The sequence below is a fragment of the Carcharhinus amblyrhynchos genome, chromosome 31, assembly GCF_965287045.1.
Source record: "Carcharhinus amblyrhynchos chromosome 31, sCarAmb.v2.hapA, whole genome shotgun sequence".
NCBI classification, from domain to species: domain Eukaryota; kingdom Metazoa; phylum Chordata; class Chondrichthyes; order Carcharhiniformes; family Carcharhinidae; genus Carcharhinus; species Carcharhinus amblyrhynchos.
In genome coordinates, this window is record NC_137354.1 from 24,140,232 (window position 1) to 24,165,096 (window position 24,865).

Here is a 24,865-nt window from a genome sequence, read left to right on the forward strand (position 1 = left end):
ATTTGTGGGACATGGGCATCGCTGGCTGGTTGGCATTTTTTGTCTATCCCTAGTCGCCCTTAATTTGAGTGGCATGCTAGGCCATTTCAGACAGCAGTTGAGTCAACCATATTGCTGTGATTCTGGAGTCACGTGTAGGCCAGACCAGGTAAGGAGGGCAGATTTCCTTCCCGAAAGGACATTAGTGAACCAGATGGGTTTTTCCAACAATCGACAATGGTTTCGCAGTCATCAATCGATTCTTAATTCCAGAGATTTTTTATTGAATTCAAATTTCACCACCTGCCATGGCAGGATCCAAACCTGGGTCCTCAGAACATTAGCTGAGATTCTGGATTAATAGTCGAGCAATAAGGCCATTAGGCTATCACCTCCGCAATAGACCATTCAGCCTCTCAAATTCATCCCATAAGCCAGTTAATTCATGGTTGATCTCAACTTTATTACCCACCTTCCAAATCCCACACGTAATAAAAATCTTATCGATCTTGGTGTCAAAAATTTGTGGGCACTCAGCACCCATATTCTTTCAGTAAGTGAGTTCCACAATGCTTCGAAAAATTTGACAAGTGTTTCCTGATTCTAATTTAAGATTATGCCTCTTTCTCCTGGATTCCCAGTGCAGAGGAGGCTGTTCCTCTATACTTGTTCAACAAATCCATCATCATTTTAAATGCTTTAATCAGATCCTTCTATGGTTCAGAGAATACTTTAAAGTCTTTTTTAAAGTCTATTTATTAGTGTCACAATCAGGCTTACATTAACACTGCAATGAAGTTACTGTGAAAATCCCCTAGTCACCATGCTTCACAGCATATGTTTGTGTACACTGAGGGAGAATTTAGTATGGCCAATGCACCTAACCTTTTGGACTGTGGGAGGAAACCAGAGCATCCTGAAGAAACCAATACAGACGCAGGGAAAATGTGCAGACTCTGCACAGGCAGTGACCAAGCCAGGAATCGAACCCTGGTCCCTGGTGCTGTGTGGCCGCAGTGCTAACCACTGTGCCACCGTGCCGTCCTGTACAAGTTATCTTTGTGCAACCTGACCTCATAATTTTTTTTTACATATAAAACACCTAAAACAAGGCAAGGTGTGTGTGTGTGCGTGGGTGGGTGTGTGGTGTGTGTGTGTACACCATCTGATTTTAAAAACATAAACTGCATTTACTATGCAGTAGCCAGTTTGCCATTTGTACAGTGAATATATGAAATATGAGAGCCAGACACAGACAAGATTGAGAAAAACTTCAGTAGTGGTGACAAGTGGCAGAGTCTCAAAGTAGGTCTTTATATTTTGTAACATATTATAAACATTTGAAGCATTTATTTATTTGTTTTATTATCTAGAACTCAAAAATCAGCGATAAGCAGTGGCAACTTCTGGATGGACTGTACCATGTAAGTTTGGAGAGAGATTCTTAATTTTAAAAAATCCTCAACTTGAGGAAAGCATTTTGGCAATGTGATTGATTGTTGCTTCAAAGTGGGGTAAGTTTGATATTGAGCTGCGGTGTTCTTACAGTTGACCAGTTCATGGACAGTCATGCAGCATGTCGATTATAGGTATACGCTTTGGATACTGTTGGATGGTTGGCCTATTGGGCGAAAATAACAGCCGCGGTCAGTGCAGTGACACTGCGGCTGGCTCTGTTGTTCAGCTGGGAGGGTCAAAGTTCAGAAGAGCGATAGTCATAGGGGACTCCATAGTTAAGGGCACAGATAGTCGTGAAAGAGACTGCAGGATGGTGTGTTGCCACACGACAGCACAGAGTCGCTGAGCAGAGACCGATAGCCAAATTCCCCACACATGAGGACGGTCTCAATCGGGATCTTGGGTTCATGTCACACTATCTGTGACCCCCATGACTTGCCTGGGCTTGCAAAATCTCACTTACTGTCCTGTCTGGAGACAATACACATCTCTTCAACCCATGCCTAATGCTATCTCCACTCTTGTTTTCTTTGGTGCAGAGAAGACTGAGGGATGATCTGATTGAGATGCTCAAGATTATGAGGGGCACGGGCAAGGTGGATCGGGAGCAGCTGTTCCCTTTAGTTGAAGGGTCAGTTACGAGGGGACATACGTTAAAAGAGAGGGGTGGGAGGTTTAGGGAGAGATTTGAGGAAAAACCTTTTTAACTCAGAGGGTGGTGACAGTCTAGAATGCACAGCCTGGGAGGGTGATGGAGACAGGATGCTTCACATCTTTAAAAAGTACCTGGATGAGTACTTGGCACGCCATAACATTCAAGGATATGGGCCAAGTGCTGGCAAGTGGGATTAGGTGGGCAGGTCAGGGCATTTCATGCGTCGGTGCAGATTTGATGGGCCGAAGGGCCTTTTCTGCACTGTAGTAATCTGTGATTGTAGATTACCGGATATGTGCTGTTTGGGTTTGTGTTATTGGCAATGAAGGACGATTGACACAGTGGGAGTTTCGGTTTCGGTTTTGTGTTTGGGCAGAAAACGTTGGCGGGTACTTTGAAGATGTGACAGATGCATTGTAAATGTGTTTTAAACTTGATTACAGGGATCAGGATGAGAGGCCTATTCTGCGACCACGTTCAAGCACCATCTCTTCAAACCGTTTTAATGCAAACCAACAGCTAGAACACAGTGTTTCCTCTCTATCCTATCCTGTCCATTCTGCAAGACGGCGCAATCCTCCTCGGACACTCCACCCAATACATTCAACTTTATCCCACTCCGGAACTCCAGTTGGATCCATTGACAAAGCGGTGCAGGGAATCCGGCTGTAAGTGTGAAATGGAAGCATGAAATGTAGCAACGTACAGAAATGGAAAAGATTCGGGAGTGTAACTGGCATTTCCCAAAATTAATGGCTTCAGTTAGCTGCTCCACTGCAGATGTCTCCATGCTCCTTGATGTTTTCTCGCATTACGTGCCTTCACACCTTTTCGTTTCACACATTGACTACCTGCAGCATGAAATAGCTCTGCCTATACTGTGTATCTTCCCTCTTAGAGCCCTGTTCTCTGGTGCTAGGGTTTGTGACCATCTTCTACGTAGTGAGTGTGTGTCCGGTGTGACAGAGGGATATCGGTCAGTGTTTAGTGTCCGGTGTGACAGTGGGATGTAGGTTAGTGTTTAGTGAGTTTGTGTCCGGTGTGACACTGGGATATCAGTCGATTAGTGTCTGGGGTGACAACACACTCACTGGGTCAGAATTCTCTGGTTGTGCACATCCCATTACTGCTGCTGGTGGGAACAGGTAATCTGGTATTCAGCCAAATCTCCGTTCGCTGCTGCAGGACTGGAGAATCCCAGCCACGCGCGGCATCAAAGAATCCACCTCCTGTTCTCTTAAGGATATTGAATATTTGTGTTTACTAATCTGTCTCTGTCCTCAGATCACCAATCGCAGAACTTGATTTGAAACATACAAAATCAAAGACACACTGAAATAAAACGACTTCTTTGAAACACTCGTTCCATGCACAGGCTGAATGTTTTAACACCTGCTTTTCTTTGCATAGCTTTGAATTAGGGACTAATTTTTAAGGATTTAGGGGTGGCACGGTGCTACTTCACACTGCCAGGGACCCAGGTTCGATTCCCGGCTTGGGTCACTGGCTGTGTGGAGTTTACACGTTCTCCCTGTGTCTGCGTGAGTTTCCTCCGGGAGCTCTGGTTTCCTCCCACATTCTGAAAGACATGCTGGTTAGGTGTATTGTCCCAAACAGGTGCTGGACTCTGGCGAGTAGGGGAAATTCACTGTAACTTCATTGCAGTGTCAAGGTAAGTCTTACTTGTGACTGATAAATAAACTTTACTTTAACTTTTTACTTTAAATAAAACTGGTAAGCTTTTTTATTGCCAGTGTGTTTGATGGTCCCACACCAGTCATAGTTTGACCATAATGTTTTGCATCACCCTCTTAAGAGCCATATGGCCTTTTTTTCCCTTGTCAAGTGTGAGTGCGATGCAAACAAAGACTAGGTCACTTGATGAGCTAGTATCCCAGAATTCAGCATAATCTCTTTGGGTTAACCCTCTTTCATTACTTAACTAATGTGCATAACTAAACTACAAACTAATTGTAAGCAATTACAAATTTAAACTTTTCTGCGCTGCCTCAAACTGGACTGCCTCAAGAAGTGCTTGTGCATTGACCCTTGAACTGATCTGGTTTTGCAAAGTTGATGTTTGTAAAATTATAAACAAAATTGTAAAAATACTAGGGAAAAAAAAATTGCATGTCCCTTTGAAAGGTAATGTTTTGTCTGTGCTTAGAAAGTTTAAAAAAGGTGCCGGTGCATTGGATCTTTACAGTACAGAAGGAGGCCATTCACCCATTAAGTCTATATCAGCCACAATCCCACGAAGGCCCTATTCCCATAACCCCGCACATTTATCCTGCTAATTAACCCCCTGACACTAGGGTCAATTTAGCATGGCCAATCAATCTAACCCACACATCTTTGAACTGGGGGAGGAAACCAGAGCACCCAGAAGGAACCCATGCAGACACGGGAAGAACATGCAAACTCCACACAGACATGGAGAACACGGATTGAAATATTGTATCAAAGCCCAAGCAGCAGGGTTGCTTTGGCAACAGGCTTTCAGGCTTTTTGATTTTTTTTAATTCAGCCAGAACAGGCATTTCAATTTAACCCATCAATTTAAATTAGGCACTTGGATAACAGCAGTTTATTAGATTTAAATTTGATGTTTTGGTAACCTGAGAACCAATCCTATTAGGGGGATGTGGATATGTCATCACAGATATAAAAGAACTGGCAGTAGGATAATAGGCAGAGACAGCAATGGCCATCTGCCACGTAACAACCTCATCTATATCTTAATCAAAGCCTCACCTTGATAGTGATATATATGCAAAGAAGAAAGAAGTCCGGATGAAAGAAATCAACAGAGAAGCCAGAATATTTTGTAATTTAAAGAGAGAGACAAAAGTTCTATTTTTTTTGTTAATAAGTGGGAATTGTATTTATCTGAACAGCATTCCATTCGAATCGTGTTTTAAGGCCTTCGCTGAAAGTGAAAATAGGGCTGCGGATACCACGAGCTTTAAACCAGTAAAATAGGGGGAGGGAGAGGCTAAGACAAGAATAAAAATAATAGTGAAAACAGCTCTAAAGTTAAGAAGAAGCGATGACAACAAAGTCCAGCTAATAAACGCAGATTAAAGATAAAAATTAAAAAGCTGATTTAAAAACGCAACAGCATAATGCCATCGGATGCAGCCCATCCCAGTGCTACAGCTGGTTCCTTTCCCAGTACAGGTGCCACATTAATTCTTCAGCCACTCAGTTGGCAGGATGGTGGGTTAGTGATGCAGAGCAACACCAACTGTGCGGGTTCAATTCCTGTACCAGCTGAAGTTATTCATGAAGGCCCACCTTCAGCCTTTTCCATGTCTGAGGTGTGGTGATCTTCAGGTTAAAACCACCACCAATCAGCTCTTCCCCCTCAAAGGGGAGAGCAGCCTATGGTCATCTGGGACCATGGCAACTTTACCTTTATCTTTAGTTTTCTGATCATTTGTCCCAATGCCAACTTACGCAAGGCTGGGCAATAATGTGGTCACAGTGCAGGGTTTGGAGTAGCCCAAGAGTGAATCTGTTATGTTCTCTCTCTTCCCCTACCCCCACAGTGTAACACTGGCATCTGTTACCTTAGTTTAATACAAGTGTAATGATACCTAGGCAATTAGTATTATTGTGAAGTTGGTGTCTGTAAATTGTCTGTTAAAAGGTGGCACCTTTTTTTCTGTGCTTAGAGAAAGTTTAAAAAAATGTAAGTACTTCCAATTTTTTTTTAATCGGAAGGCCAAGCAGCAGGGTTACCAGGGCAACAGGCTTTTGCATTTTTTTGAATTCAGCGAATAAAATTTGAATCAGGCACTTAAATACCAAGAACCTATTAAATTTAAATTTGATGGTTTTGTTAATCTAAGACCAATCATTTTGTGGGAGATATTGGTATGTCATCACAGGTAGAAAAGGAAAAGGGCAGTGCGCGAGAGGAAGAGAGCATCTGCCACAGCTGTCACAGCTATTAGCTCAATGCTCATCTCAATAGCAAAGGTATGAAAGAAGACAGAAGCTCAAGATAGGAGAATCAACAGAGAAAGCCCAGAATATTCCGGAAGATACAAAACCTGGTTGTAATTTAGAGAGTGACTAAAATTCGATTTTTTTTCTTAATAGAATCCCTACAGGAATAATTGGGATTTGGATTTATCTGAACAGCATTCCATTCGAATCTTGTTTTATCCAGTAGTTAACTAGTTCACTGTTAGATAGATAAATTGTTCCTTATTGACTTTAGAGAGAATGTCAGGGAGTTATTTTGATTTAACCACTAAAAGTTGCTGAAGCGTAGACCATACCACTTCACACTCATTTACAGATGATGAGGCGAGGTAGTCCTCTTCTGAGGTGTTAGTTCTCAGAGGGGGAGATCCATCTCTGCTTCATAACATTATCCATTTATACAGCTGGAATGACCATTTACTCAATATGAGAGATTCTCTTTCAAACTGAGTGAGAGAGCTATTGGCATGTTGTCCTTTTCACTTCTGATGTTAGGTTTGAATTCCAGGATGAAATGAAGATCTCTCTGCCCCAGTACAATGCTACATAATGGGTATTCGGGGCAGTATGATTGCATGAGTGCTTTGTACAAAATTATCATTTGCATAACTCAAGCTAGCTATTTTTTTTACAAGATTAAATATTTATATAAAGAGATGCACTTTATAGATTGAAGTATTTTACTTTGAACCATGGGTGCAGGCAGCATTATGGATATCCATTGGTAAATGAGTGACAACAAAATTCACCAAAGAAAGTCTCACTCTCTGAGTATTAATGGGGAAATCCTGCATTTGAATATGGTTATTACTCCAGAAAAAAGTTACATGTGACTATTTAATGTTATGAAATTGGGGTAATTTTGCGGCACGGTAGCATAGTGGTTAGCACTGCTGCTTCACAGCTCCAGGGGCCTGGGTTCGATTCCCGGCTCAGGTCACAGTAGAACATAGAACATTACAGCACAGTACAGGCCCTTCGGCCCTCGATGTTGCGCCGACCAGTGGAACCAATCTAATGACCCTCTAACCTAAACGATTCCAATGTTATCCATATGCCTATCCACTGACCATTTGAATGCCCTTAAAGTTGGCGAGTCCACAACTGCTACAGGCAGGGCATTCCACGCCCTTACTACCCACGGAGTAAAGAACCTACCTCTGACATCCGTCCTATAATTACCACCCCTTAATTTAAAGCTATGTCCCCTCGTGTTAGCCATCACCATCCGAGGAAAAAGGCTCTCACTATCCACCCTATCTAACCCTCTGATCATCTTGTATGCCTCAATTAGGTCACCTCTTAACCTTCTTCTTTCTAACGAAAACAACCTCAAGTCCCTCAGCCTTTCCTCATCAGACCTTCCCACCATACCAGGCAACATCCTGGTAAACCTCCTCTGCACCCTTTCCAATGCCTCCACATCCTTCTTATAATGCGGCGACCAGAACTGTACGCAATACTCCAAGTGCGGCCGTACCAGAGTTTTGTACAGTTGCAACATGACCTCACTGCTCCGAAATTCAATCCCTCTACCAATAGAAGCTAACACACCGTACACCTTCTTAACAACCTTATCAACCTGGGTGCCAACTTTCAGGGAGCTATGCACATGTACCCCGAGATCTCTCTGCTCGTCGACACTACCTAGAGTCCTTCCTTTAGCCCTATACTCTGTACTCCTGTTATTCTTACCAAAGTGAATCACCTCACACTTTTCCACAATAAACTCCATTTGCCACCTCTCAGCCCAGCTCTGCAGCTTATCTATGTCCCTCTGCAAACTGTGACATCCATCCTCACTGTCTACAACTGTCTGTGTGGAGTTTGCACATTGTCCTCGTGTCTGCGTGGGTTTCCTCCGGGTGCTCCGGTTTCCTCCCACAGTCCAAAGATGTGCGGATTCGGTTGATTGGCCATACCAAAATTGACCCTTAGTATACTAGGATGCTTAGGTTAGAGGGATTAGCGGGTAAAATATGTAGGGATATTGGGTAGGGCCTGGGTGGGATTGTGGTCGGTGCAGACTTGATGGGCCAAAGGGCCTCTTTCTGCACTGTCGGGTTCTATGATTCTATGATAATCATTCAAATCATCTGGTACTAGTTTGGAAATGGTGTCTCTTGGAGAAGGTACCGTAGTGGCAGTGTTTCCTGTATATGGATTTTTTGGTTTCACCCTTTGGCTGTGAAACTTTGTAAGTACATCCTCTATTGTGAGAACATGCTACATGGACAGGAATATGAATCTCAATCATGTTTAGCTCAATGGTAAGTCTTGACATTTAGGAAGCTCAAGTTTTTTTTTCTTTTTGATTACAGACAGACAGCAAGTGATCGCCTCTCTGCCCCAACTCTGCCTCTCAGGCACAACACCCTGCTTCCGCCTATTGGCAGCACTGATACTGATCATTCAGCTGGAAAGTTAACTGCCCGACCACAGGTACCTGAGCAACTTGCCCAGTTTTGTTGCTGCCACATCATGTGCCGTAATATTCGTGTCGTTCCGATCTGCAACCAAGCATTTTCGTACTGATAACCTACATTTAGGCCAAGTGCTGGCACAGTGGTTAGCACTGTTGCCTCACAGCACCAGGGACCCAGGTTCAATTCCGGCCTCAGGTGACTGTCTGTGCGGAGTCTGCATGCTCTCCCCTTGTCCGCATGGGTTTATTCCAGGTGCTCTAGTTTCCTTCCACACTCCAAAGATGTCCAGGTTAGGTTGATTGGACATGCTAAGTTGCCCCTTTGTGTTGGGGGACGAGCATGATAAATACGTGGGGTACGGGGATAGGGCCTGGGTGGGATTGTTGTCAGTGCAGACTCTGGGCCGAATGGCCTCCTCCTGCACTGTATGGATTCCATGATTCTATGTTAAATGGGATTAGTTGGGAGGTCAAGTGTTTCTCACAAGTTGGCACAGACTTGATGGGCCGAAGGGCCTCTTGTGCACGGTATGATTTTATAACCCTTAGGAGAGGAGAGAAAGAGGTACTTGAAATGCAGAACTGTCAGGCTGGGTAGAATAAAATGTTGAAATCAAAAAATTGTGACACAGTAAGTAATTCAGTAAATAGTCACAGGAACAGCAAAGCTGCTCTCTGTCAGACTAAGAATGTTGCTAATATCAGGCGGCTAACTGCTTTTTTTCTTCCCTGTAGAAAATGCGAATGCATTCAAACCGGGCTCACAGTGCAGTTATAGATGAGACAAGCCATCTGCCTCCAAGAGATAGATTTCTGGGGTATGAATGCTTTACCCGGCCCAAAACCTCACACACCTTTCGGGTAAGGAGGAACATAAAATTTAGCTTTGCCAATGTCTCATCAGGTTTAACCTATAGGTGGCTGAGCAGTACAACCCAAAATAGTCTTGGGTTGGATCATAGATCTCTATGCTATCTGATCAAATGGTAGGGAAGCAAGAATAATCCTTTTTTGCCGAGGAAAGCAAGTTATCAGAGTGGTTGAAGATTGAGCATGATTTGATTTGATTTTTTTATTGTCACATGTATACAGTGAAAAGTATTGTTTCTGGCGTACTATACAAAGCATACCGTTCATGGGGAAGGAAACGAGAAAGTGCAGAATGTAGTGTTACAGTCATAGCTAGGGTGTAGAGAAAGATCAACTTAATGCAAGGTAGGGGCATTCAAAAGTCTGGCGGCAGCGGGGAAGAAGCTGTTCTTGAGTCGGTTGGTACGTGACCTCAGACTTTTGTATCTTTTTCCTGACGGAAGAAGGTAGAAGAGAGAATGTCCGGGTGCTTAATTATGCTGGCTGCTTTTCTGAGGCAGCAGGAAGTGTAGACAGAGTCAATGGATGGGAGACTGGTTTCCGTGATGGATTGAGCTACATTCATGACTTGCGGTCTTCTGCAGAACAGGAGCCATACCAAACTGTAATATAACTGGGAATGGTAAGGTCCAGTTGTGGTCCGTGTGGAAAATTATGATACACTTCTGAGTGCAGCCAAATTTGAGGAGGACACTCCGTCAGAATCAGAGACTTTTGTGAGGTCAAAAGGCAAGTTACAGTGGTTGATGCTGTTCCTTGTACTTTTCCTGAATTCACTGCATAAGCCAGACAGGGTGTTGAGGATGTTGAACTCAAACACTTGAGGAGTTTTCTAAAATGTTCTGTCTAGCAAACATTGATCGTCTCCCAGTTTTTGCTGAGCTCCCCCATGCTTGCTGTCAGTGGGGTGACAGGGAACTGTTTAACCTACAATCCAAAAATTAAAGTACGTCAACCTCAATTACAGAGCTTCATTGTGCAGATGAAGGTTGTACATTTATTCAGAAACAGAGCTCCTGTTCATTGCCATCTCCATCTTTCAAACACATGAGAAAATGGGCCTTTCACTAAAACACCCAGAAAACAAAGTTCACCTTCTAACCAGCTCCTACAACATATTAACTGCCCACATCGATTAAGATCAATAATGAGATCCCAGAAAGTGTGAATATTTTCTGTACCTTGGGAGTCTCCACACAATGGAGACAGACAGATGTCTAAATACATCATTGGCTCTGATGTAAGCCTTCAGCTGATTGAGTAAAAGGGCATTTTGAGAACCAGGATCTCAATCTTGAGACTGAGATCATGGTTTACTCGGCAGCTGTGATTGCCATGCTCCAATGTGCATCAGAAACTTGGATAACCTGCAGTAGGCGCCTCAAAGCCCTGGAGAAGTAGCACCAGCTGTGCTGTCGTAAGATCTTCCATATCTGGTGATAAGAAAGGCTGTCCAACAGCAGTGTCCTCTCCCAAGCTGACTTGAACCAGTTACTGAGAACCAGCTCTGCTGATGGAACTTGTCATTGATGTGCCTGACACCAGATTCCTAAAGCAACTGCTCCACTCCAAACTCAATTGCAGCAGGAGTATAGCAGAAAGACTTAAGGGATGTCCTCAAAGCAAAATATCCCTGCCAACTCATGGAATACTCTCCTCCATTTTGGTCAGTCATAAGCCATGGTAGAACGAATCACATCAAGAGACTTCATTGGAAACGTAGCAACCAACTCAAGAACACCTTCCCTGCTGCCATCAGACCTTTGAATGAACCTACCTCATATTAAGTTGATCTTTGTCTACACCCTAGCTATGACTGTAATACTACATTCTGCACCCTCTCCTTTCTTTCTCCCCTATGTACTCTATAAACAGCATGCTTTGTCTGTATAGCGTGCAAGAAACAATGCTTTTCACTGTATACTAATACATGTGACAATAAATCAAACCAAAATGTTAGATTCTATGTCAGAAACCTCCAAACAACTCATCTACTAAATCCTTCAAGTGCCACTTGCCCCACGTCTGACAGAGTCTGTAGATATGTATTGGACTTAGCAGCCATCGAGAACCCATCGAATTGGAGTGGAAACAATTCATCCACGATCCTGAGAGATTGCCTAAGCAGACCAGGGTTATTGAAGTCCCTCACCCAAGATACTCTCTATGCTCTCGCTAACCTCAGTGCTTCTTCCATGTGGTATTAAAGTTTAAAGTTTATTATTTGTTAGTCACAAGTAGGCTTACATTAACACTGCAATGAAGTTACTGTGAAAATCCCTGAGTCGCCACACTCCACTGAGGGAGAATTTAGCATGGCCAAGTCACCTAACCTTCACATCACTGGGCTCTGGGAGGAAACTGGAGTACCTGGAGAAAACCCACGCAGACATAGGGAGAACGTACAAACTCCACACAGACAGTGTGTGTTCAACATAGAGGAGCAGTATTTGATCAGCTGAGGGAGGCCAGTAAATGTCTATCAGCTGGAGCTTTCTTTCATCATGTTTGACTAATTCCATTGAAACTTCCTGGGATCCAGAGTCTCGAGTGAAGATTTCCAGGGTTATATCCTCTTTATTGTATTGCCACTTCTTGCTGGATCTGTCCTGGTGTCCCAGGGCTGAGGATAGAGGAGTCTGGACCTTGAATTGTGCTTTCCAGCCAATGAGTTTGACAATGTAGGACTGTTGCTTGACTGGGACAGCTCTCTCAGATATCAGCGAGGGTGTCTCATCTGGCAGCATTTGAGGAGAGACAAATAAAGTTAACTTTTCAGGTGTCATCATTATGTCACCATTCCAATGAGGACATTGTGAGGCAGAGGCAGGGTAGATTGAGATTCCCTGGATTTTTTAAAAAATTTCTTTCACAAGTAGGCTTACATTAACACTTCAATGAAGTTACTGTGAAAATCCCCGAGCTGCCACAATCCAGCGTCTGCTCGGGCACACTGAGAGAAAATACAGCATGGCCAATGCATCTAACTAGCATATGTCTTTCATACAGTGGGAGGAAACCCACGCAGACATGGGGAGAATGTGCAGACTCCACACAGAAAGTGACCCAAATCGGGAATCGAATCCAGGATTAGGGTCATAGCTGATGGAGACTCCCTGGGGGGAAGGCACTATTGATGGGAGATTCCCTGGATTAGGGACACTGGTGATGGGGATTTCTTTGATGAGGTATATAACTGATGACAATTCCCTGGATTGGGATGAAACTGATGGAGATTCCCCAGATGACGGATATAGCTGATGGAGGTCACCTGGGGGAGAGACACAATTGATAGGAGAGATTGGCCAAATTGTAGCCTGCTCTATATCCAAGATTTGAGAAGGTTAGAGATTTTCAAGATTTTATGGGTTTTCAGGATAAACAAGGGATTACAATAGCCTGGTGGTTATCTTATTGGATTAATAATGCATAAACCTTGATTAATAATTTTGAGACATGGGTTTATGAATTTAAATTCACTTAATTGAATAAATCTGCAATAAAAAAGCTAGTATCAATATGAGTGACCATTTAAAATTGTTGGGGAAGGAAAGGAAATACCTACATTCACTACTTTCACAGGATGTACCAAAGCAGTTAATGGCCGGTGAAGTAATTTTGAAGTGAAATCATTGTTGCGATGTAGGAAACGCATGCAGCATGCACCTACAGGCAGCAATGTAATAGGAAGCTGATGTTAATTGAGGTATAAATATTGGCCAGGACAATGAGGATAACTTCCCTGTTCCTCTTCAGAAGAGTACCATGGGATCTTTTACATCCACCAGAGAGCCGGCAGGTCTTTAGTTTGACATCTGAAATCCAAAAGCTAGTCTCTCCAACAAAACCGCACTTACTAAGTACCATGAAGTGGAGACATAAAGAGTTGAGACCCTAGAGTCTTGGCCCAGGCAGCTGAAGGCATGGTCACTAATGATGAATTAAAATTAGAAATGTTGAAAAGATGAAGAGGCCACAATTAGCAGGGTGCAGAAATCTGTGGAGGGGAAGAGGTTATACTGCTGAAGAAATTTACCGAGTTAGGGAGCACCAAGTTCATTGAGGGATTTAAAATGAGAATAAGAATTTTAAGGTGGATGCATTGTTTGATTGGGAACCAATGTAGATCGAACCAGGGCAGGACATACCATTAACTGAGTAAGGCATTATGGAGAGTTATCGAACAAAGAGATCTACGGGTGCAGGTTCATAGCTCCTTGAAAGTGGAGTCACAGGTGGACAGGGTGGTGAAGAAGACATTTAGCATGCTTAGTTTCTTTGGTCAGAATATTGAATACTGGAGTTGGGACGTCTTGTTGAAGTTATACAAGACATTGGTAAGGCCACACTTGGGATACTGTGTACAGTTCTGGTCACCCTATTATAGAAAGGATATTACTAAACTAGAAAGAGTGCAGAAAAGATTTATTAGGATGCTACCGGGATTTGATGGTTGAGTTATAAGCAGACGCTGAATAGACTGGGATTTTTTCCCTGGAGCATAGGAATCTTAGGGGTGATCTTACAGAGGTCTATAAAATAACGAGGGGCATATATCAGCTAGATAGTCAACATCTTTACCCAAAAGTCTATGAGTCTAAAACTAGAAGGCATAGGTTTAAGGTGAGAGGGGAGAGATACGAAAAAAGTCCGGGGGGACAGTTCTTTCAGAGGGTGGTGAGTGTCTGGAACAAGCTGCCAGAGGTAGGAGTAGAGGCGGGTACAATTTTGTTATTTTAAAAAATAATTTAGACAGTTACATGGGCTAAATGGTATAGAGGGATACGGGCTAAATGCAGACAACTGGGACAAGCTTGATGGTAAAAACTGGGTGGCAAGGACAAGTTGGCTGAAGGGCTGTAAACCTCTATGACTCTTTGCTGGATCGTCTACTATCCATGTCCTGAGGATCAAACTTGACAAAAAACCTGAAGAAACCAGCAACATAAATAATGTGGCTACAAGGGCAGATCAAAGGCTTGGAATTCCATGTCGAGTGACTCATCTGACTCCTCAAAGCCTTTCAATTGCTTACAAACCACAAGTGATGGATTTATGTGATGGAATACTCACCAGTTGCCTCGATGAGTGTAACTTCAACAACACTCAAAAAACTCAACACCGTCCAGGACAAAGCTGCCTAATTGATTGGCACCCCATCCACCACATTAAACATTTAATCTCTTCCTCCACCAGCAAACAATGGCAAAGTATGTTCCACCCATGAAAAGCATGCAGTATCTTGCTAAAGCTTCTTCAACAATACTTTCCAAATCCACAATCTCTATCACCTGGAAGGACAAGGACAGACACCATCCTGACTTAGAAATATTTATTGATATTGGCTCAAAATCCTACAGCTCCTTTGCTAATAGCTCTGTAGAAGTACCTACACCACATTGATTACTGCAGTTCAAGGTGGAAGCTCAGCATCACTTCAAAGGCAGTGAAGGAATGTCACCCATGTCCATGAATGAATTACTAAAACAAAATATTTACTTGTCTTGAATCCTGAGATTATGTCTCCTGGCTTTCGAGTCACCAACTAGGAGGAACATCTTATCTACATATAAAACATTGAATGTATTCAAGAGGCAGCTAGATATAGCACTTGGGGTGAATGGGATCAAAGATTATAGGGAAAAAGCAGGATTAGGCTATTGAGTTGAATGATCAGCCATGTTCGTAATGAATAGCGGAGCAGGCTCAAAGTGCAGAATGGCCTCCTCCTGCTCCTATCTTCTGTCTTTCTATGTTACATTCACCCTGTCATGCCCTGTCAGAATTTTATAAGTTTCAATGAGGTCACACCTTGTTCTTTGAAAAGCTAGGGAATGCAGACCTAGTCTCCTCAATGGCTCCTCACAACACAGTCCCACCATCCCAGATATTAATCTGGTGAACCTCCATTGCGCTACTTCTATGGCAAGTTAGATAGGGGGACCAGTACTGTGCACGGTACTCCAGGTGCAGCCTCATCAAGGCTCTATGTACAAGCTACACGGCTATGTAACTTGTCCCTTTGGACACCCAAACTTCCCAACTTCTCCCCATTTAACAAAATAGTTCAAGTTCATTTATTAGTGACACAAGTAAGGCTTACATTAACACTGCAATTAAGTTACTGTGAAATTCCCCTACCTTGCCCATACCTGCTGCCTTTTTTTTCTACCAAAGTAAATTTCTTCACACTTATTCCCATTATATTCCATCTGCCATGTTCTAGCCCATTCACTTAGCTTGTTCAAGTCCTCCTGAAGTCTACTTGCATCCTCCTCACAACTTCATTTCCACCCAATACGACGTCATTATTAGTTCCCACATCCAAATCATCTCTGTAGATTGCAAACGGATGTGGTCCTAGCACTGATCCTTGCAGGATCCCACTAATAACAGCCTGCCATTCTGAGAATGATTTGTTTATTGCCACACTCGTCCTTCTCTCTGTCAACTAATTCTAACCAAAACCATATTATTATATGATATGTGAGCTAATTTTATAAACAAATCCCCTGTGTAGAACATTATCAAAAGGCTTCTGAAAATTTAAATACACCATATCCATTCTCCTTTGTCAACGCTATAAGTAATATCCTCAAACAAAAAGTTCTGTGAAGTGTGCAGAGAAACGTGAAGGGGGTTAATGGGTGGAGAGATTAAAGGGAGGATTGCTGGAGTGAGGTGGGGAGAGCAGGGGGTGATTGGAGTGGGGAGAGCCAGGCAGCAAAGGGAGGGTTGAGTGGAACAGAAAGAGGGCAGAGTTGGGAGAAGAAAGGAGAAATAGGAGGAGTATGAATGAGTGAGGCAGGTGGAGTGTGGAAGAGTGGCGTAAGTTGAAGCAGAAAGAAATGAATGGAGCAGGGAAAGGAGGGACAGGTTGCACAGGTGGAGGAGTAAGTTGATCTGATATGGGATTAGGGTAAGGAATATTGTCTAGATGGCTCCGGGAACTTATTTCCATTTGTTTAATGATTGTATCATTAAAGGCAATGCTAATTATGAGCAAAATTATGATTTTTGACACTTGTACCTTCGAGGCCTCAGCAATACTTTTTGTTTCAATCCAACATTGAGAGATACTAATAATATTGTATTCCTATGGTTCTTTTCCAGTCAGATATTTCTTACCATCGATCCTTCACAGCTCTAGAATATACTCCTCAGTCACACAGAAGATTTGCGGGACCAGGTAAATTATTACTGTGATTTGAACTGTTTAGTTTACATTTTGCGCACTCTTACCTTTCCTCCAAACTGAAAAACAGGAACTCACCAAAAGAGATAATGTGATTCAGCTAGGCACTGCCACAATAGGCAAAGACTCTGCCTGACATCAAGTCCTCCAGATATAGAGGAAAACAAATCCACGTTCATGCATTATTTCACAATCACAGTCTCAAAATACTCCACAGCCAATTAAGTCTCTTTGAATTGGAGTGAAGTAGGAAACATGGCATCTAACTGATGCACAGCAAGTAGGCACAGAGAGCAGTGAGAGAATCTGTTTTTTAATGAGGTATTATAGAGGAATGCAGATTCAGTCTGATAGGTGGCCTCCCCTACTCTTGTCCAAACAGTACTATTGGGATTTTTTCCATCCCTTGAACCTCATTTTAACATCTCACCTGCAGTCCAACACAATCTCAGTTCAGCTCTCTGTTAATTGTATGTTAATGGTGTATTTAATTATTTACAGATGGTGTGTATTAATTGGGGATTAATTTGGACTCCTGTAAATAAGAACACACTGAAGCTGAGTTAGGAAGTGCACGTTTGTAATGTCTATCTCTGTAAGTGGAGATTTTCACAGTAACTTCATTGCAATGTTAATGGAAGCCTACTTGTGACATCAATGAATAAACGTTAAAAGTGCAAAATTTAGTCTCCAACAGCATCCTTCACCATTGAGCTTCATGGTGAAGGTTGTAATAAAGAACATTTTTTCAGACATGGGTTTTTCTAGGTTCACGAGATTGATTCCAAAGATGAAGGGTTTGTCGTTTGAAAAGAGATTGAACACTTTAGGCCTATACCCTCTGGAACTTAGAAGAATGAGTGGAGATTAAATTGAGGCATATAAAATGATAAAAGGTGTGGATAAAGTAGACTTGGAGCAGATGCTTCCTCTTGTGGGACATTCTAGAATGAGAGGTCGTAATCTTAGGATAAGAGGTAGCAAATTTAAAACAGAGTGAGGAGAAACTACTTCTCCCAAAGGATTGTGAATCTGTGGAATTCACTACTCCAGAGTGCAGTGGATGCTGAGACAGTGTGTAAATTTAAGGAGGAGTTAGACAGGTTTTAAATTAGTAATGGGTTGAAGAGTTATGGGGAGAAGGCAAGAAAATGGGGATGAGGAGCATTTCAGTCGTGATCGAATGGCAGAGCGGTCTCGGTGGGCCGAATGGCCTAATTCTGCTCCAATATATCTTATGAACATAAAGATAAAACCTGAATGTCCATAATGCAAATTGGCAGAAAGAAATCAAATTTGCTGGGGTGCCTTCTGATCACCTTCGGAAAATCTCAAAGTCTAAACCATATGTAACCATTGGAAAGATATATGAACACGGATTACAAATCTATCAAAGAGAAAATAAGGTGTTGCTACTTCCTACAAGTAAAACTATAAGTATAAAGAATCATAGAATCCTACAGTGCCAACCATAATCCCACCCAGGCCCTATCCCCATAACCCCTTGCATTTATACTAGCTAATCCCCCTGACACTAAGGGGCAATTTAGCACAGCCAATCCACCTAACCCACACATCTTTGGACTATAGGAGGAAACCGGATCACCCAGAGGAAACTCACGCAGACACGGAGAGAATGTGTAAACTCCACACAGATAGTGACTCAAGCCAGGAATCGAAACTGGGTCCCTGAAGCTGTGAGGCAGCAGTGCTAACCACTGTGCTACCGTGCTGCCCATGTGAGATAGATGCCTGGCAACTGGATAGTGAAGAAATTTTAGGCTTTCTGTTTGAATTTCTGAATGAAATCTGCAAGAAAGACAATGGAGGGCAGCATTCTCCCAAAAAATGACTAATTGTCAAACTGGTGAGAATGCTGGAGTGATGCGTGCTGGTCTGTTTGAGGCACTCTGCACCGTAATCCACCAACACTTAGTGCACTGAAAGCGCTGTCATGTGGAACACACCATCATGGAAACTCCAGGTGTATGACTTTCCCGAGTGACCACAGCCGTGCACCATTAAGCCAGGGGGGAGCTCCATTTAAACACTAACGATGCACACACAACCATAGCAGGAAGATGGCAGCACGCAGACCAGCCCCACGGTTTATGGAGGGAGAGCTCGGACCCCAGCTGGATGCCATGGAGGAGAGACAGGCTATCTTGTTGCTCTGAGAGAGCAGATGACCCAGGAGTCAGGACAGTAACGCCACTACAGGATGTGATGACAGCGGCAGTCAGTGCCCATGCACTAACACAGAGAACCAGCGGCTAACACCTCAAGAAAATGAATGACCTCATTTGGGCAGTGAGGGTGGGCATTTACCCCATCCTGTTTCGCCTCCTGCAGACCCAGTGGCCATCCAGTCCCCCAGCATCGTCCTCAAACCCATCTGACACCTCCAATCACCACACAAACCCGAAGACAGATGATGCCAAAATAGTAAATACTCCCCTCACACCACCCCCGATACCCCACAGCCTTCCAGCCACCAGGATTTCTTGTCACCAGTGGCACATAATCAAAGGGAGCGGGTGAGGACCCGCTTTGAGGTCCCCGAGCTGCATCTCTTGACCCCCTTGAGCAGCAAGCAATGGCGTTCTCAGGGAGGCATCGGAGAGAGCCGTGACTGACAGTCAGGTCAGCATGCACCACAGAAGTTTATTTATTAGTGTCACATATAGGCTTACATTAACACTGCAATGAAGTTATTGTGAAAATCCCCCAGTTGCCTCATTTCTGCACCTGTTTAGGCACATTATTTTGAGATTTGCATTTTCACAGTCATTTCACTGCAGCATTAGTTTAAGCCTACTTATGACACTAAACTTTAATCAAGCAGCTTAAATGGTTTTTAAACTTGTATGATTTTTACACCCCCTTTCGATTTTCCCCCATTATTTTACATTGTCTCTGCGTTCTTCTTACCAAAGTGAATCACTTCACAATCTGCTGCAGTGAATTTTGTCTGCCCATTCCACCAACTTGTCTATGTCCTTTTAATATTCTGTGCTATCCTCCTCACAATTCACAATAATCCTAAGTTTGTATCGTCCACAAGTTTTGCAGCTGAGTCCTGTACATTAATATATATCAGGAAAACCATGAGTCCCGGCACTGACTCCTGGGGAACTCCACCACAAACCAGATTTCCAATACAAAAAACATCCATTAACCCTCTGTTTTCTGTCTCCTCTTCAGCCAATATCCTGTCCCCTCCTGGTCCTTTTCCTCCCCTCTGCATGGTTGGGTGCTCTGCATGTTGTTAGGTGCTATGGAGTTGCAAGTTACAACGAGTATCTGGTGCAGGAAGGCTCTGAGGCTTTGCAGTCTCTCAGGAGACATTAGACAAAGAGGTCTGCGAATGATTGTGTGAGCTGGAGGTACATATTGAATCACTTAATTAACTTAGTTTGATTGTGCTTTATTTATTCCAGATTCCAATTCTATCGGAGTGACTGGGATGAGTTTGAGTACTTCCAGCTCCTCTCACCTTGATATGTTGCACCACCACAGCGGCTCACTAATAGAAACTGAAGAGAAGATGGAAGATCAAACATCACTGGGTAGGACATGGTTAGCACAGGGCCAGGAACATAGGAACAAGAGTGGGCCACTCAGCCCTTTGAGTCTGTTCAGCTAATCTGTTAGATCCTGGCAGACGTATACCTAATACCATCTGCATGCATTGGTTCCAGAACCCTTAACATCCTTGCTTATCTACCATACCTCTAAAATGTTTATTGACGTCCAGTTTCCAAGGCAGTTAGAGGGGAGAGTTCCAGATTGCTGCTGAACATGCTTTCTGGCATCACCCTGAACAGGTATGCTCTAATTTTAAAGTTGCTCTACACTGTCCCATCAGAGGGAATCTACCCCTTCAGCTCTTTCAGTCATCCTCAATTAGATCACCCTTAATCTTTTACACCTAGGACAATACAAGCCTTATCTCTGAAGCCTGTCCACATAATTTAACCCTTTTATCTCGTGTATCGTTCTGATGAATTTGTACTACACCCAGCCAAAAGTAATGTTAGATCCTCCCTAAGGCGCAGTTCGCAGAACTGAATGCAGCATCACAAAGAGGATCTAACCAGAGACTCGCATACAAGATGATCAGAGGATTGGATAGGGTGGACAGTGAGAGCCTTTTTCCTCGGATGGTGATGGCTAACACGAGGGGACATAGCTTTAAATTAAGGGGTGGTAATTATAGGACGGATGTCAGAGGTAGGTTCTTTACTCAGAGGGTAATAAGGGCGTGGAATGCCCTGCCTGCAGCAGTTGTGGACTCGCCAACTTTAAGGGCGTTCAAATGGTCAGTGGATAGGCATATGGATAACATTGGAATAGTTTAGGTTAGAGGGCCATTAGATTGGTTCCACTGGTCGGCGCAACGTCGAGGGCCAAAGGGCCTGTACTGCGCTGGAATGTTCTATGTTCTATGTTTTCTAACGGTAACCTACATTCATCCCATACCCCAAAAACGTGCTTTTAGGCTGATTGGTGTTCACAAATTGTCCCTAAATTAGACCTCCCTTAATCTGGTGCACATAAATTCTCTAAATTTGCACACTTTATTGTGGAGACCAAGAGGCGTGGACAAAGGTCATAGGTGGAAGAAGGATTGGAATGAGGCACTCACTGAGTGTTAAAATGGCGGCGTGGGCTTGTAGGGCCGAAGGGCCTGTTTCCTGTGCTGTGTTATTCTTTGTTCTTCTTCTGTTTGTTCTCCTTATCCCTTCTTATTCCAGTCCTTTTGAAATAAAGGCTAATATTCATTTAGCTTTGTAAAGTATGTTTTGGACCTGTCCACTAGGTCCCTAAGCACCGTAACCATTAAAAAGCAAGTGGACCGGACCAAAACATGGTTCTCACCATTTAGCAAATATTCTCTTTTGTAAGTTCAGACTGGATCATGTCACACCTTTCCACCTAGAACTCCATCTGCCACAGACAAACTTAAAGTAAAAGCATATAATTATGCAAAGACAGGTGACAGATTAGAAGATTGGACAATATATGGATGACTCAAAGATTAATAAGGAGGGAAAATCTAAAGTATGAGAAAAAGCTATCCAAAAATATAAAAACAGATAGTCAAGAGTTTCTGTAAATATTTCAAAAAGAAATGTTAACGAAGTGAGCGTTGGTCCGGTAAAAAGTAAGTCTGGAGAATTAATAAAGGAAAACAACGAGATGGCAGATGAATTGAACAGTTACTTTGCATCAGTCTTCACTATAGAGGATATAAGTACCATCCCAGAAACAGTAGAGGCAGCATGGTTTTATGAGTGGGAAATCATGTTCAACCAACTGATGGGAGGTCTTTGAGGAAGTAACAAGTATTATGGATAAAGGGGAACCAGTGAATGTACTGTACTTAGATTTCCAGAAGGCATTTGATAATGTGCCACAGCAAAGGTTAATGTGGAAAATAAAATCTCATGGTATGAGGGGTAACATTATTGGCATGGATAGAAGGCTAGTTGGCTAACAGGAAAGAGAGAGTTGGCATAAGTGGGACTTTTTCAGGTTGGCAAGATGTAACGAGTGGTGTGTCACAGGAATCAGTGCTGGGGCGCCAACTATTTACAATATATATAAAATGACTTGGATAAAGGGACTGTACAATTGCCAAAGTTGCTGAGATAGGTAGGAAAGTAAGTTGTGAAGAGAACATAAGGAGGCTACAAAAAGATAGAGAGAGGTTAAGTGAGTGGGCAAAGATCTGGTAAATGGAGTAGAATTTGAGAAAATTTCGTCACCCTACACTCAGCCCCTCCTCCAGATCATCTATATAAATGGTAAATAGCTGGGGCCCCAGCACCGATCCCTGCGGCACTCCACTAGTCACCGACTGCCAACCAGAATAGCACCCATTGATTCCAACTGTCTGCTTCCTATTAGACAGCCAATCCTCTATCCATGCTAACACCTTACCCCCAACTCCGTTCACCCTAATCTTTTGCAGCAACCTTTTGTGAGGCACCTTATCAAACGCCTTTTAGAAATCTAAAAACACCACATCCACTGGTTCCCCTCTATCTACCGCTATCTAAGAAACAATACTTTTCACTGTATGTTAACACGTGACAATAATGAATCAAATCAAAAATATTTGCCACTGCATCTCTATCCCTTAATCAAATTTGCTAATTTACTTTAGCCAGCTCTGCTTTCATGTCCTCATACTTGCCCTTATTTAAATGTAAACACATAGTCTCAGACCCACTCCTCTCTCCCTCTAACTGAATGTAAAAATCATCTTATTATGGTCACTGCTACCTAGGAGTGCCTTCATTAGGAGATCATTAATTACTCTCATCTGTTTGCACAAGGTCACGTATAGCTCCAGAATGTGCTGTTCTAAGAAACTATTCTGAAAACATTCAGTGAACTCATCTACACCAACTTTGTCCATCTGACATTTACAATTTATATGTAATTTAAAATCTCCCCTGATTATTGATGTACCTTTCTGACAACTCCAATGAATTCTTTCTTTCTGCTCCACCGTACCTTCGTTGTTGTCCTTGAAATCCCTTACTGTTTTTCCTTCCCATATTCACATTTGCAGCTCTTTATATTTTCCCAGAGACAGGGTAAGAGCAAAGTAAGGCAGAGTGGAGGTAGCAGGGTGGGTCGGGGAAAAGGAGGGGACTGCACGGAAATGTGAAATAAATCGAAATATTATCTTTCCTTCTGTACCAGGTCACCGTTTACCACTCCCAAACCCACCACATATCCGTGGAGGCATTGGCTCAAGAAGCAGGACTGCCTTATAGCAAACAAGAGAGCTGTGCGGGGACAAGATCTGACATTATCCACCCCAGTGAGTGACCTCTGGAACCAGCTAACGTGCTACCTCCAGGAACACGGCCAGGCCAGAAGGCAGCACAGCCTCCGTCAAGCTGAGCGATATTTATTGAGAAGAAAGGCTGATGGAAAATGTGGCAACTGCCATCTCCCTGAGTTGAAGTGCACAAGAAAGAATTTCTAATTCATTTCCTGCAAGTACAAAGAAATAATGATTTGATCAAACTCTTCACTGCCAGTTCAGCAAAGCCTGTATACACATTGATATTTACAATGATAAAATCGTGTCCACTTTAATCTGAGGTGTTTCATTCACCTTCTCCCACACTAGTCATTGCTAGCCAGTAAGTTAATCTCTTCACAAAAAAGATGAAGAGGTCTTTCCTCTTCAAGTCAGTGCAACGAATCAGGTTGGAGCTGTGAGGTGCTGGTTTTGGATGTGGTTAATGAGATTACTTTGTCACCAAGCAATCCCCACCTGTAGGGTCCTGAGAATATCTTGGATTGAGGGTCCCGGGAATGTGTTGGAGCGAGGGATACCAATCACATGTTGGATTGAGGGTCCCGGGACTATACTGGAGCGAGGGATACAAGGGACATGTTGGATTGAGAGTCCCAGGAATATGTTGGAGCGGGGAGCTAACGAGAACATGTTGGAGCGAGGGGTCCCGCGAATTTGTTGAATTGAGAGGTCCCGGGAAAGTATTGAAGGGAGGGGTCCCGGGAATGTGTTGGGAGTGATGAGTCCAGGGAAGTTTTTGGAACGAGGAGTCATGGGAATGCAGGAAACAAGGGGTCCTGAGAATGTGTTGGATTGGGAATGTCCTGGGAATTTGATGGATTGAGGGGTTTCAGAAACAGGTTGGATCGAGGGGTCTCGGGGATTGCGTTGAATCGAGGGGTCTCGGGAATGTGTTGGATCGAGGGGTCTCGGGAACGGGTTGGATCGATAGGTCTCGGGAACGGGTTGGACCAAGGGGTCTCGGGAACAGGTTGGATCGAGGGGTCTCGCGAATGGGTTAGCTCGAGGGGTCTCGGGAACAGGTTGGATCGAGGGGTCTCAGGAACAGGTTGGCATCACACTCCTAATATTTTGTTCTGACCTTCAACTTTTTGGACCATTGACCAATCATTAATCAGTCTACAGAGTTTTGTTCCTGTCCCTTGAAAGCAGTCAAGGAACCCTCATCCCGAACGTGATTTAATCTTCCCATGGCTGCAGGGATGTGCCTCACGAGCTGTGCAAAGGCCTTTATTAGGAGTTTAAAAGCCGGGATTGTCCTCGTGAATAGAGGATGATGAATACAGCCTGATCCCAGAGCGATAGGTCATAAACCTACAGCAAGGACATCAAAGGAGAATAAATTCTGACCATTTCATTCTTGGAGTTGCCTTTTGGAAAATGCTGCCCAAATTCTCAGTTGTGAACCTTAAATCACTAAGATTGGGACTCTGGATTTTTCAATGT

At 43.2% G+C, this 24,865-nt stretch overlaps 1 protein-coding gene across 4 annotated transcripts in view; it reads left to right on the top strand.

Moving 5' to 3' along the window:
* Positions 1-23,694, top strand: part of fam149b1 (family with sequence similarity 149 member B1) — an 82,703-nt gene extending 59,009 nt beyond the window's left edge. For all 4 annotated transcript variants that reach the window (XM_080215729.1, XM_080215730.1, XM_080215731.1 and 1 more), the window contains 7 exons: positions 1,353-1,403; positions 2,536-2,760; positions 8,407-8,527; positions 9,246-9,371; positions 16,494-16,569; positions 20,016-20,144; positions 23,293-23,694. In XM_080215729.1, the coding sequence (XP_080071855.1) occupies positions 1,353-1,403; positions 2,536-2,760; positions 8,407-8,527; positions 9,246-9,371; positions 16,494-16,569; positions 20,016-20,144; positions 23,293-23,366 (802 nt within the window). In that variant the 3' untranslated portion in view covers positions 23,367-23,694. The remainder of the gene's footprint in view (positions 1-1,352; positions 1,404-2,535; positions 2,761-8,406; positions 8,528-9,245; positions 9,372-16,493; positions 16,570-20,015; positions 20,145-23,292) is intronic.
* The last annotated feature ends 1,171 nt before the right edge of the window (positions 23,695-24,865 follow it).